Here is a 13,668-nt window from a genome sequence, read left to right as displayed (position 1 = left end):
CCGTGGGACCAAGTAACGCTAGGAAAGTTACTCAAGGCGTAAGTTTTGGTAAGAAAGTTATCGCCTTACCCGAAAGATGTCGACCTTCACGCAACTGCCAATAATCAGGTGACTTTTATTTACGCGCACCACGGAGACCGTGAACATGTCACAAAGTGCCACAGATTAAAGGATTTGTGAACAGGGTTACCAGGTATTGAACCTGACGGTCCTGTATTTGGACTCTGTCCAGTAACAAATTACAGAATGCTGGGCGTGTATGTGTATACCGGTATTACCTCTCTGGGCGTGTACGTGTATACCGGTATTACCTCTCTGGGCGTGTATGTGTATACCGGTATTACCTCTCTGGGCGTGTATGTGTATACCGGTATTACCTCTCTGGGCGTGTATGTGTATACTGGTATTACCTTACTGTGCGTGTATGTGTATACCGGTATTACCTCTCTGGGCGTGTATGTGTATACCGGTATTACCTCTCTGGGCGTGTATGTGTATACCGGTATTACCTCTCTGGGCGTGTACGTGTATACCGGTATTACCTCTCTGGGTGTGTATGTGTATATCGGTATTACCTCTCTGGGCGTGTATGTGTATACCGGTATTACCTCTCTGGGCGTGTATGTGTATACCGGTATAACCTCTCTGGGCGTGTATGTGTATACCGGTATTACCTCTCTGGGCGTGTATGTATATACCGGTGTTACCTCTCTGGGCCTGTGTGTGTATACCGGTATTACCTCTCTGGGCGTGTATGTGTATACCGGTATTACCTCTCTGGCTGTGTATGTGTATACCGGTATTACCTCTCTGTGCGTGTATGTGTATACCGGTATTACCTCTCTGGGCATGTATGTGTATACCGGTATTACCTCTCTGGGCATGTATGTGTATACCGGTATTATCTCTCTGGGCGTGTATGTGTATACCGGTATTACCTCTCTGGGCGTGTATGTGTATACCGGTATTATCTCTCTGGGCGTGTATGTGTATACCGGTATTACCTCTCTGGGCGTGTATGTGTATACCGGTATTATCTCTCTGGGCGTGTATGTGTATACCGGTATTACCTCTCTGGGCATGTATGTGTATACCGGTATTACCTCTCTGGGCGTGTGTGTGTATACCGGTATTACCTCTCTGGGCGTGTATGTGTATACCGGTATTACCTCTCTGGGTGTGTGTATGTGTATACCGGTATAACCTCTCTGGGCGTGTATGTGTATACCGGTATTACCTCTCTGGGTGTGTATGTGTATACCGGTATTACCTCTCTGGGGGTGTATGTGTATACCGGTATTACCTATCTGCATGTATGTGTATACCGGTATAACCTCTCTGGGTGTGTATGTATATACCGGTATTACCTCTCTGGGCGTGTATGTGTATACCGGTATTACCTCTCTGGGCGTGTATACCGGTATTACCTCTCTGGGCGTGTATGTGTATACCGGTATTACCTCTCTGGGCGTGTACGTGTATACCGGTATTACCTCTCTGGGCGTGTATGTGTATACCGGTATTACCTCTCTGGGCGTGTATGTATATACCGGTATTACCTCTCTGGGCGTGTATGTATATACCAGTATTACCTCTCTGGGCGTGTACGTGTATACCGGTATTACCTCTCTGGGCGTGTATGTATATACCGGTATTACCTCTCTGGGCGTGTATGTGTATACCGGTATTACCTCTCTGTGCGTGTATGTATATACCGGTATTACCTCTCTGGGCGTGTATGTATATACCAGTATTACCTCTCTGGGCGTGTACGTGTATACCGGTATTACCTCTCTGGGCCTGTATGTGTATACCGGTATTACCTCTCTGGGCGTGTATGTGTATACCGGTATTATCTCTCTGGGCGTGTATGTGTATACCGGTATTACCTCTCTGGGCGTGTATGTATATACCAGTATTACCTCTCTGGGCGTGTACGTGTATGCCGGTATTACCTCTCTGGGCGTGTATGTATATACCGGTATTACCTCTCTGGGCGTGTATGTGTATACCGGTATTACCTCTCTGGGCGTGTATGTGTATACCGGTATTACCTCTCTGGGCATGTACAGTATGTATATACCGGTATTACCTCTCTGGGCGTGTATGTGTATACCGGTATTACCTCTCTGGGTGTGTGTATGTGTATACCGGTATTACCTCTCTGGGCGTGTACGTGTATACCGGTATTACCTCTCTGGACATGTATGTGTATACCGGTATTACCTCTCTGGGCGTGTATGTGTATACCGGTATTACCTCTCTGGGCATGTACAGTATGTATATACCGGTATTACCTCTCTGGGCGTGTATGTGTATACCGGTATTACCTCTCTGGGTGTGTGTATGTGTATACCGGTATTACCTCTCTGGGCGTGTACGTGTATACCGGTATTACCTCTCTGGACATGTATGTGTATACCGGTATTACCTCTCTGGGCGTGTATGTGTATACCGGTATTACCTCTCTGGGCGTGTATGTGTATACCGGTATTACCTCTCTGGGCGTGTATGTGTATACCGGTATTACCTCTCTGGGCGTGTATGTGTATACCGGTATTACCTCTCTGGGTGTGTATGTGTATACCGGTATTACCTCTCTGGGCGTGTATGTGTATACCGGTATTACCTCTCTGGGCGTGTGTGTGTATACCGGTATTACCTCTCTGGGTGTGTGTATGTGTATACCGGTATTACCTCTCTGGGCGTGTATGTGTATACCGGTATTACCTCTCTGGGCGTGTATGTATATACCAGTATTACCTCTCTGGGCGTGTACGTGTATACCGGTATTACCTCTCTGGGCGTGTATGTATATACCGGTATTACCTCTCTGGGCGTGTATGTATATACCAGTATTACCTCTCTGGGCGTGTATGTGTATACCGGTATTACCTCTCTGGGCGTGTATGTATATACCGGTATTACCTCTCTGGGCGTGTATGTGTATACCGGTATTACCTCTCTGGGCATGTACAGTATGTATATACCGGTATTACCTCTCTGGGCGTGTATGTGTATACCGGTATTACCTCTCTGGGCGTGTATGTGTATACCGGTATTACCTCTCTGGGCATGTACAGTATGTATATACCGGTATTACCTCTCTGGGCGTGTATGTGTATACCGGTATTACCTCTCTGGGCGTGTATGTGTATACCGGTATTACCTCTCTGGGCGTGTATGTGTATACCGGTATTACCTCTCTGGGTGTGTGTATGTGTATACCGGTATTACCTCTCTGGGCGTGTACGTGTATACCGGTATTACCTCTCTGGGCGTGTATGTGTATACCGGTATTACTTCTCTGTGCGTGTATGTGTATACCGGTATTACCTCTCTGGGCGTGTATGTGTATACCGGTATTACCTCTCTGGGTGTGTGTATGTGTATACCGGTATTACCTCTCTGGGCGTGTACGTGTATACCGGTATTACCTCTCTGGGCGTGTATGTGTATACCAGTATTACCTCTCTGGGCGTGTATGTGTATACCGGTATTACCTCTCTGGGCGTGTATGTATATACCGGTATTACCTCTCTTGGCGTGTATGTGTATACCGGTATTACCTCTCTGGGCGTGTATGTGTGTACCGGTATTACCTCTCTGGGCGTGTATGTGTATACCGGTATTACCTCTCTGGGCGTGTATGTGTATACCGGTATTACCTCTCTGGGCGTGTATGTGTGTACCGGTATTACCTCTCTGGGTGTGTATGCGTATACCGGTATTACCTCTCTGGGCGTGTATGTGTATACCGGTATTACCTCTCTGGACGTGTATGTGTATACCGGTATTACCTCTCTGGGCGTGTATGTGTATACCGGTATTACCTCTCTGGGCGTGTATGTGTATACCGGTATTACCTCTCTGGGCGTGTATGTGTATACCGGTATACTGGGACTGCATTAGCCACCTGTGCTGAAGCTGAAATATCCACAAAACCCGACCTTTTTTGGAGGGGGTGCTTGAGGGCTGGAGTTGAGCACCCCTGAAATATACTATACGTCTGTAGGGCGCTGAAGGAGATAAAGATTGTAGAGAGAAGGTGCTATCTGGCTGAGTGCTTTCATTTTTATTGCAACTCCGATACACATTGCCGAATGGAATTTGGGTCTTTAAGCCGTTGCTACTGAAGGCGTCTGCAACACAACTGCGTGCGACAGGTTTTGCAGGGGCCCCAGCAGTGAATGTGTTAAGTTAAAAGAATACGTTGCTGACCGTTTGAAGCGCTGACCTGGAGTTTAATTCCTATTTCCCAACTCTAACAGTAAAAAATCCCAATCACTGAGATAACAAAGTATTGCACTTAACGGAACACACCGGCGTTCTTCCCCTTTAGCCCTTCACTGGCAGAGGGGCCATGCAACTGGCTCCCATATGTTGTTTAAATGAATATAACATTCCTAAGGGTATTTTTAAAATGGCTTCTTAAGCCCACATTACTTTAACTAAGACACTAACGCAACGGACACCCACCAATAAATAACGCAATCGCAAAAATAAAGTTACAAAAACTTGGCTCCTTTAAACATCTTTTTCCGGTTTTGAAACTAGACTGAGGGCTGGAGTTACCCACGCAACAGCGCCCCCTGCTGTAAGGTCTTATGACCGGACAGCTTCTGGGTTATAATCCTTAACACCGTTTAACAAATCTGCCCCTTTACAGTTTGTTGGTACAGTCTGTTAGAATGTGGATAGCCGGAGAGATTTTTGAATTATAGTGTGATTCTCTTCACTTTGTCCTGGACTTTTGTGGAATAAAAATAACAATTGGTTTGAAAATAAACTTATTTTGAGTTTCTGTAAAGCTGCAAAATTGGGACATCTCATCATGAAAATTGGATGAATTAGCCATGATGGAGAAGAATAGCATTATCCTGCACCACAACGATTCTCTATAGTTTTGGGTTTGACTATGACATCACCCCAGTGACATCACAGGACGGCAGCTAAAAAGATAAAACTTCATTTTTTTCCCCCTGTGGAATTTATATATACAGCTCTGCGCCTATCCAAATTCGAAACCCTGCTGTCGAATTCACCGTCCACGATGAACAGTCCTGGGTCATATAGATTCGGGTAGTATCACTACCCACAGATAACATGCACACTGTGCAAGAGTTGGACACAACCCTGTTTGTCCCAAATCAAGAAAGTCCTTGACAAGATCACAGGGGCGTGATTGTGGGTGACACTGCGTTGGTCTGTGTGCTGGCGTAGAGCTTCTTCTGAGAGCGCAGGAGCGGCGTCTGCGTGTCCACGTCACGGCAAGCCGTCTGCTTCAGGTAGTGTAACATCCTACTCGTCCACCCATACACTAAGCAGTTGAGCAGCCCTTGGGATACAGCGGTAAAGGCCTGAAACAAAGCAACATGTCAGATGGATCATATATTCATTGATCCGCCTAGAAATAAGCCGGCGACTATTAGTATCAGGGCATTGACGATCAAAACTCATTGTGAGACTTTGGCGGCGGTTAAGTGGCAATGTTATAAATCAGTCATTACGTGGAGAAGGACCCAATCTCAGGACACTCGTGAAATCCCCTAGCAATAAGAGCATAAAGGGTTAATTCCATGCAGTCTGCCGCGGCCATTTGGAACGATTTTGGCTGAAAATCCCTAATGACTGATGTGGTTTATTTTTGGCCGAAGACAGCCCGGGCGGCCACTTTGGACAACATAGAGGATTATTCTATAACACGAAGATCCCAGGACATCCGGCCACATCTCAGTGGATTGCACACAGCTGACCCCACCACACGTTCCGTGGCCTGTGACTAAAATTTTCCAATAGCATTCTAACCGTGAACCTCAAAACAAGGAACCAAGGGCAGCACGTCTTCCATGAGCAACGCCACAAAGACTTTATTTAGTTTAATGCCGGGGGAATCTTAGGACAAAGCCTTTCAGAAAACTCCCCCAAACATGTTCCAAACATAACACCAAACCTCAAATCGAGAAAAGTAAAGCAGCTTTACATGACACAGGAGGAATAGCGCCTTAACGAAAATACAGGATGTTGAAGTATATGCCCCACTAAAGACCCCACAATGTGACTTTTTTGTAATTTACTGTAGTCAGATTTTAAATGGAAGCTCTTCTGGGCAAGGAAGCATTTTAGCCGTGTAATTGTGCTGCCCTTCTCACGAGCGGCACTTACTGGGTCACCATGCCTGTGGATTCCAGCTGAAATATTACCGCAGGACTGGAGTTGAGGACACGTGCCCTGAACATACAGGCAGAGCAACTGAACATACAGGCACAGCAACTGAACATACAGGCACAGCAACTGAACATACAGGCACCGCAACTGAACATACAGGCACAGCAACTGAACATACAGGCACCGCAACTGAACATACAGGCACAGCAACTGAACATAGAGGCACCGCAACTGAACCTACAGGCACAGCAACTGAACATACAGGCATAGCAACTGAACCTACAGGCACAGCAACTGAACATACAGGCACAGCAACTGAACATACAGGCACAGCAACTGAACATACAGGCACAGCAACTGAACATACAGGCACAGCAACTGAACCTACAGGCACAGCAACTGAACATACAGGCACCGCAACTGAACATACAGGCACCGCAACTGAACATACAGGCACAGCAACTGAACATACAGGCACAGCAACTGAACATACAGGCACCGCAACTGAACCTACAGGCACAGCAACTGAACATACAGGCACCGCAACTGAACATACAGGCACAGCAACTGAACATACAGGCACAGCAACTGAACATACAGGCACAGCAACTGAACATACAGGCACAGCAACTGAACATACAGGCACAGCAACTGAACATACAGGCACAGCAACTGAACATACAGGCACAGCAACTGAACCTACAGGCACAGCAACTGAACATACAGGCACCGCAACTGAACATACAGGCACCGCAACTGAACATACAGGCACAGCAACTGAACATACAGGCACAGCAACTGAACATACAGGCACAGCAACTGAACATACAGGCACCGCAACTGAACATACAGGCACAGCAACTGAACATACAGGCACAGCAACTGAACATACAGGCACAGCAACTGAACATACAGGCACAGCAACTGAACATACAGGCACAGCAACTGAACATACAGGCACAGCAACTGAACATACAGGCACAGCAACTGAACCTACAGGCACCGCAACTGAACATACAGGCACCGCAACTGAACATACAGGCACAGCAACTGAACATACAGGCACAGCAACTGAACATACAGGCACAGCAACTGAACATACAGGCACCGCAACTGAACATACATCGTACCTGGACAATTTTATTTCACATAGCTGTCAACGGAATCCATAAACAAGACCCGAACGATATCCCTACTCACGTACCTGGATAAAATACAGCACATACATGTAGATGGCGTGTGTCTCTTCACGGTGGACCAATTTAAGGATGGCCAGTGTCACAGCTGCACAAAGAACAGAGAGAGAAGATGAAACCGTCACATCCGTGTACGCTCCTCGGGTCCGGGACCTTAATACAATGTTATTGCCCTCCTTCCCACATTGTACTGCGCTGTGGATTGTTAGCGCCATACAATTCAATAATAATAATAATAATATGCGGGTATTAATAACCCAACTCCGGAATGGACACTGCCTGGTTATTGAATCCCCACATAGATAATGGGTTATTAGTGACACAAATACTGTATGCCCATTTCCTGATATTAAAGGGGCAGTGTCCTGTGCTGCCTGCGGGACAAGGGGTCACACTGTCTGCCAACTCCCTGCTATTAAAGGGGCAGTGTCCTGTGCTGCCTGCGGGACAGCGGGTCACACTGTCTGCCAATACCCTGCTATTAAAGGGGCAGTGTCCTGTGCTGCCTGCGGGACAGCGGGTCACACTGTCTGCCAACTCCCTGCTATTAAAGGGGCTGTACACAAAATGGAATATATATTGTCTGGGAAATATATATATATATATAGTACGTTACCATCCAGCAGGACAGCAGAACAGCAGAGAGAGACAGCACTCAGAGGTAAGTCAGCAAAATAATGTATTGAAAAAGACACAAAAATCCAGAGGGTCCTCCCAGTTCTGAAATACCCACCGGGGAAAGTGCTGGGCTTAACGGTCCCTCCCGGGGGGAAAATATGGCGGATCTGGGTGCTGATGGGAAACTGCAGTGTCATTGGTTGTGGCGTTCTATTGAACGACACAGGCGGCCATATTGAATTCTCCATGAGGGAGCATTGGTGCCGTCACTGGTAAGTATCTCGGGGGTCGCTGGAGCTTAAAATAAAGCAGTTCAGCTCTGGAGGAAAAACTCATGGGGCACCCATGGGGCACTCAAGGGGTTACACAATCATCTGTCCTTTCGTGCACTTTGTCCCAGGAGAGACGGGCCCTTTAAAAGTTCCAGAACGCCTCAGTCATTCAGATCTCACGTCTCGGAATTGTTCCGGGTAAGTGCACTGTTTGCCTTTTACCTTCCCCGCCCCTTGTGCAAAAACACGCGCACACGTACTGAAAGCGCTGCGAGGACAGGAGACCAGAAGCAGCACCCACTTCAGAGATCTGCAACTACGTTATCAGTAACTGTACACCTCATCAGTGACGTCCACGGAAATATTATTATCAGGGTCTGCCCGGATACAGGGGCTTATTCCGTACCGAGGGATAGTGGCGATTTGGCAGCACCCCGTGGAAAGTCCCCGTGGGTGTAACAGGACCGTCCGTGCTACAGGGCCCAACCTGCGCTCCCGCACTTCCATGAATAAGTCCCAACGCGTATGAACCTTTCCGAAGTTCCTTTGTAAACACAGTGAGCGGAGACTTCCTCTGGCTCCTCCCTATTGTGTGATGTCATTACGCACCGAACAAAGGCTTTCCGCAGGCAAAGCCCCCATTGCCACTCGCAGTCATGTGACCGCTTTGTCACCGATGATGGAAAGGGGCGGAGTCCGCCTTCCGTTTCATTTGCACACAGCTCCCCGAGGAGCGCATAACGCGATCTCGCCTAGAAAAACGGGCAGGAACATTGTGATGTCACGGGCTGGACCCCGTGATGTAGCAGCTACGTCTAGAGGGCACCCAAAGGGTTAATATTATTGCCTTGCTGATAAGGGCGGGGTGGGATAAGGACAGGGGTGGGGATAAGGGCGGGGTGGGGATAAGGGCGGGGTGGGGATAAGGGCGGGGTGGGGATAAGGGCGGGGTGGGATAAGGACGGGGAGGGGATAAGGACGGGGTGGGGATAAGGGCGGGGTGGGATAAGGGCAGGGTGGGGATAAGGGCGGGGTGGGGATAAGGGCGGGGTGGGGATAAGGGCGGGGTGGGGATAAGGGCGGGGTGGGGATAAGGGCGGGGTGGGGATTATGACGGGGTGGGGATAAGGACGGGGCGGGGATAAGGGCAGGGTGGGATATGGGCGGGGTGGGGATAAGGGCAGGGCGGGGCAGGGATAAGGGCGGGGCGGGGATAAGGGCGGGGCGGGGATAAGGGCGGGGATAAGGGCGGGGCGGGGATAAGGGCGGGGCGGGGATAAGGGCGGGGCGGGGATAAGGGCGGGGCGGGGATAAGGGCGGGATACGGGCGGGGCGGAATAAGGGCGGGATATGGGCGGGCGGGGATAAGGGCGGGATATGGGCTGCGGATTCATTCCCACATTCATAGACCCCCAAAGAAAAGGCTAATGTTTATTTGTTTATGATACCGACCTGGCAAACAACAGCAGAAAAAGATAACCGGGTAAAGAAGCGCCCTCCTTCTTGTGACGCATATTACCGCCCACTCTGGGTCTCCGAAGCGACTCCCTGTCGCCAGATACCTTTTGAACAAGGCGCAGGTCTTTCCCAATAGGACCTGCGAACAGAAACATAACAGAAAGAAATCCATGAGCTTCTTATCATTGTGAGTGCGCTGCGAGGGTCAGAGCGTGCGTACAGTGTGCTGCGAGGGTCAGAATGTGCATACAGTGCGCTGCGAGGGTCAGAACGTGCGTACACTGCGCTGCGAGGGTCAGAGCGTGCGTACAGTGCGCTGCGAGGGTCAAAACGCGCATACAGTGCGCTGAGAGGGACAGAACACGCATAAAACTGCTTTATTATTATTTTATTAACCCCGTCGTTATGCATTACGCAGCATGCAAAGGGGTAACGTGCATTTTAACGCTGCAATCCCACAGGCGGACACTTGAATTTCTTAGGGGTCTCTGAATGGGGGGGGGGAGTGTTTGTCAAGCAAGTGTTTCCTTTCCCTTATCCCCCCTGTCATTATCAGAGAGACAATAAAGATAAGGGGAGGGGGACTCTGGCTGTACAAGTGCTCGCTGCTCACACAGTGACATCACACAGTGACATCACACAGTGACATCACACACAAGGGAGCAGCCAGAGGAAATCACCGCCCTCCCAAGTATAATGATAAAAAAATAAATGATGGGGTTAGATTTGGGTTAAAAAAAAGGCACCAATGAGCCATATGAGACCCCTTAAATATATCGGCGGGCTCACTTTGCTCCCTTGAAACACCAGAAAACAGACAGGAAACATTCCTACCAGAATGAGAATGGCCGTGACGAGGAACGCGAGCAGGAAGACCGCGGTGGCGTAGTAGTGCATCGCTTTGCAGGCGGCGTCACTATATAGGCTTGGGTCCGATGTGGTTGGAGATCCCACGTTCAGCACCAAACAGCTGCCAATAACGAGAGACCGGGCACCGAGACAGTCAGACAAGCATCATGTACACCACCATCATGTACACCATCATCATGTACACCACCATCATGTACACCATCATCATCATCATCATCATGTACACCATCATCATGTACACCATCATCATGTACACCACCATCATGTACACCATCATCATCATCATCATCATCATCATCTCCCCCAGTACACCAAGCAATCTGCTGCAGGGTTCACACCTGGGTGAGCTTTTATTCCCGGTGCTAACTGTATCTCCATATTTACAGCTGCCCACCGATTCTGTATCTTGCTTCCCCCGGGGTCGGGGCGGGCAACTCCAGTCCTCAAGGGCCACCAACAGGCCAGGTTTTAAGGATATCCCTGCTCGAAGACTGAGCCACTGATTGAGCCACACCTGTGCTGAAGGAGGAACTGATTGAGCCACACCTGTGCGGAAGCAGGGATATCCTGAGAACCTGTCCTGTTTTGGGCCCTTGAGGACTGGAGTTGGCCGTCCGTGCTCTAGCGAATTCATGCAATAAAGTGGAACGCAAGCTAAAAGTGACACGCCTACTGCGCGTTCATTTGCATGTCACTACCCAGAATCCCTGCAGCTGAACCACTATGGTGTGTGAATAAAGCCAGCTCGGGTACATATGGAAGACAGGCAGACACCCCCACGGGTATTATATCTTAGCGTATTTAATGTTAAAAATATAATTCTGCCAACACTGCCATTGCTACTCAAATAATAAAACGTAATATGAAATATTATATTTGAAAATAGCACTAATACTATGAAAAAAGTAGTACTAGTAGACAGTCAGTTAGACAAGTTTTGACTTTCGCCCCCAATTTTTATCTATGGCCCCTTTTTAATATGCAATAAAGTTGCGTCTCAACTTCATTGATTTGAATGGGAGTAAAATGTTCCCTGCCACAGGGAAGATGGCTTTACAGCATATGGAATACTACCCAATGTCAGCAGCTCTTACACCTGCATTAATGCTGCTACCATTGCATACCACTTTAAAAGGCACAATATTATTAATATCATATCAAGTTAACGGGCATACTAGTGACTAACAGCAGGAAGCATGCGGTGAACCCCTTTTCCGGGAGGGGTGTTGTGAGGTTACCTGTGGGGGAAGCTGCAGTTTCTGTAACATTCCTTGATATTCCCAACAGACAAGATGGGGACAATCAGTAAGAACGGCAGCACGCTGAAAAACACGCCATACAGTTACACCTCGAGCTGCAGGGAGCGGGGATTATTCACCAATTAGTGGTCACTAATAATTGCCAGTGAAAATACAAACAAATGGCCACTGAACAGTAATAATGACCATGCTGCTTCCGTTAACGACCCCTACAACATGTCACTACATAATGGGGTTTAGCCATTAAGCTGCGACAGTGCAGATTGGGGGATATTGTAGTCAATGTGAGTTTGTGGGTGATAGCGCCCCGATCTACACTATCGGAGTTTAATGGATAACCCCCCAACGAATCAGCTTGGACTAATTTTGTGACCAATATAATAGAATGTTATATAATATAGTATAATTTAATACAATGTATGATCATCAAAATACTACACATGGATATTTTTTGGACTACATAGGTCCGTCCTGCAGATGTGATCAGGCACACACACGCCCTCTCTCTCTCTTTGACGACCAATGACCAATGGCCATGCCATTGGTCATTATAGCACTATATATTGGGTATATATGCGACGTCTTGAGTTACATTTTGCAATATCAGGTTATCATAGTGTTAAATCACATTTCAAGGCCATGAACACTGATGCCCATTCCTGCAGGGGGCACCATGGCACCGGGGGCAACATGGCACCCGGACCACCCTTCCCTTGCAGTGAACCTCCATTCCTTAACATGGAGTATAAAACCCTTTCTCCACGTCCGAGCGTCCTGACCTGTAGACCTGCGAAAACTGGGGGGGCGCGAGATTTTCTGGGGGGCCGCAGCACTTACAGAGCCCCGCGCTCTTCCCCAAATTAAATGCCGGGGGACTGCGCGAGGCCTTTGCAAGTTCCCTTACCATTTCTCCGACAGCTTTGGGCGACACATCGCCATGGCAACGCGGCGTCAAATTTGATGCCGGAGACAAGGTAAAGGGGGGGGGGGGGACATGAGGAGGGGGGGAGAGCAGTCTGCGCTCCCCTGTTATAGACAAAGGTCTCCTCTCTTTCCCCCATTCAACATGACAGAATATACAGATCCACATGTAATTCCCATGTTAGTTCTTACACATGGTCCATTCATCTCAGATAAGAAGCACATTTACCTGGAGAGTACTGTTACTATTCTCCCAATACGACATTCCTTGTCTGATACCTATATGGACAGAAATACATTGGGGTTAGTGGGTGCATGCCTAACACACGTTCTTAAATTAGCTTTACCTCCTTGTCAAGTCAAACAATGGTATTGGGGTAATGACTCAGTTAGTGTGTCATGTTTTTAGCTTCTTGTCCAATTTAAACATGGAAGTTTCCCTAGACCTTTGTCTTTGCATTACCGACCTTGTATAGCAAAGTCTCGCAAGAGGTAATACAGAAAACCCATTCGGAGACAGCTTGTTGGACGGCTCAGTTTGAGCATGGTCATTAATAACTCTAAAAGCCAACTGTGTTTCACCCATGAAAAACCCCCCCTGTAAAATAGTATGAAATTGTGCTCAAAGTTTCCGCCTCCCGTGGTGTTCTAACCTCTGAGGTGCATTACAGGCCCGGAAGGTGTCAGTCTCCCCGTGTGCAAAGAATTAACACTCAGACTAATCAGCTGCAATTCAGCGAGATTCAACAAGGAGACCATGGAGGGCTCTTTAGGATAAAGTGGGGGCAGAGACTGCATAGGACGGCGTCCCTATAAGGGGCACTGGTCACCTCCTTCCCCATTTAACTTAAGCAGCCACTAAGGCCAGTCAGACAGACAGAGGGTAAAACATAAGCGAGCAGGCAC

General features: G+C 48.2%; 1 protein-coding gene across 3 annotated transcripts in view; it reads right to left on the bottom strand.

The window, feature by feature from the left end:
• Positions 1–4,054: 4,054 nt before the first annotated feature.
• Positions 4,055–13,668, bottom strand: part of TMEM116 (transmembrane protein 116) — a 37,585-nt gene continuing 27,971 nt past the window's right edge. For all 3 annotated transcript variants that reach the window (XM_075568149.1, XM_075568147.1, XM_075568148.1), the window contains 6 exons: positions 12,992–13,041; positions 11,821–11,904; positions 10,547–10,682; positions 9,707–9,851; positions 7,373–7,452; positions 4,055–5,360 (listed from right to left, as the gene is read on the bottom strand). In XM_075568149.1, the coding sequence (XP_075424264.1) occupies positions 5,172–5,360; positions 7,373–7,452; positions 9,707–9,851; positions 10,547–10,682; positions 11,821–11,904; positions 12,992–13,041 (684 nt within the window). In that variant the 3' untranslated portion in view covers positions 4,055–5,171. The remainder of the gene's footprint in view (positions 5,361–7,372; positions 7,453–9,706; positions 9,852–10,546; positions 10,683–11,820; positions 11,905–12,991; positions 13,042–13,668) is intronic.

The sequence above is a fragment of the Ascaphus truei genome, chromosome 13, assembly GCF_040206685.1.
Source record: "Ascaphus truei isolate aAscTru1 chromosome 13, aAscTru1.hap1, whole genome shotgun sequence".
Lineage (NCBI taxonomy): Eukaryota > Metazoa > Chordata > Amphibia > Anura > Ascaphidae > Ascaphus > Ascaphus truei.
The sequence above is the reverse complement of the archived record's forward strand: the minus strand, read 5'-3'. Positions and strand labels throughout refer to the sequence as shown.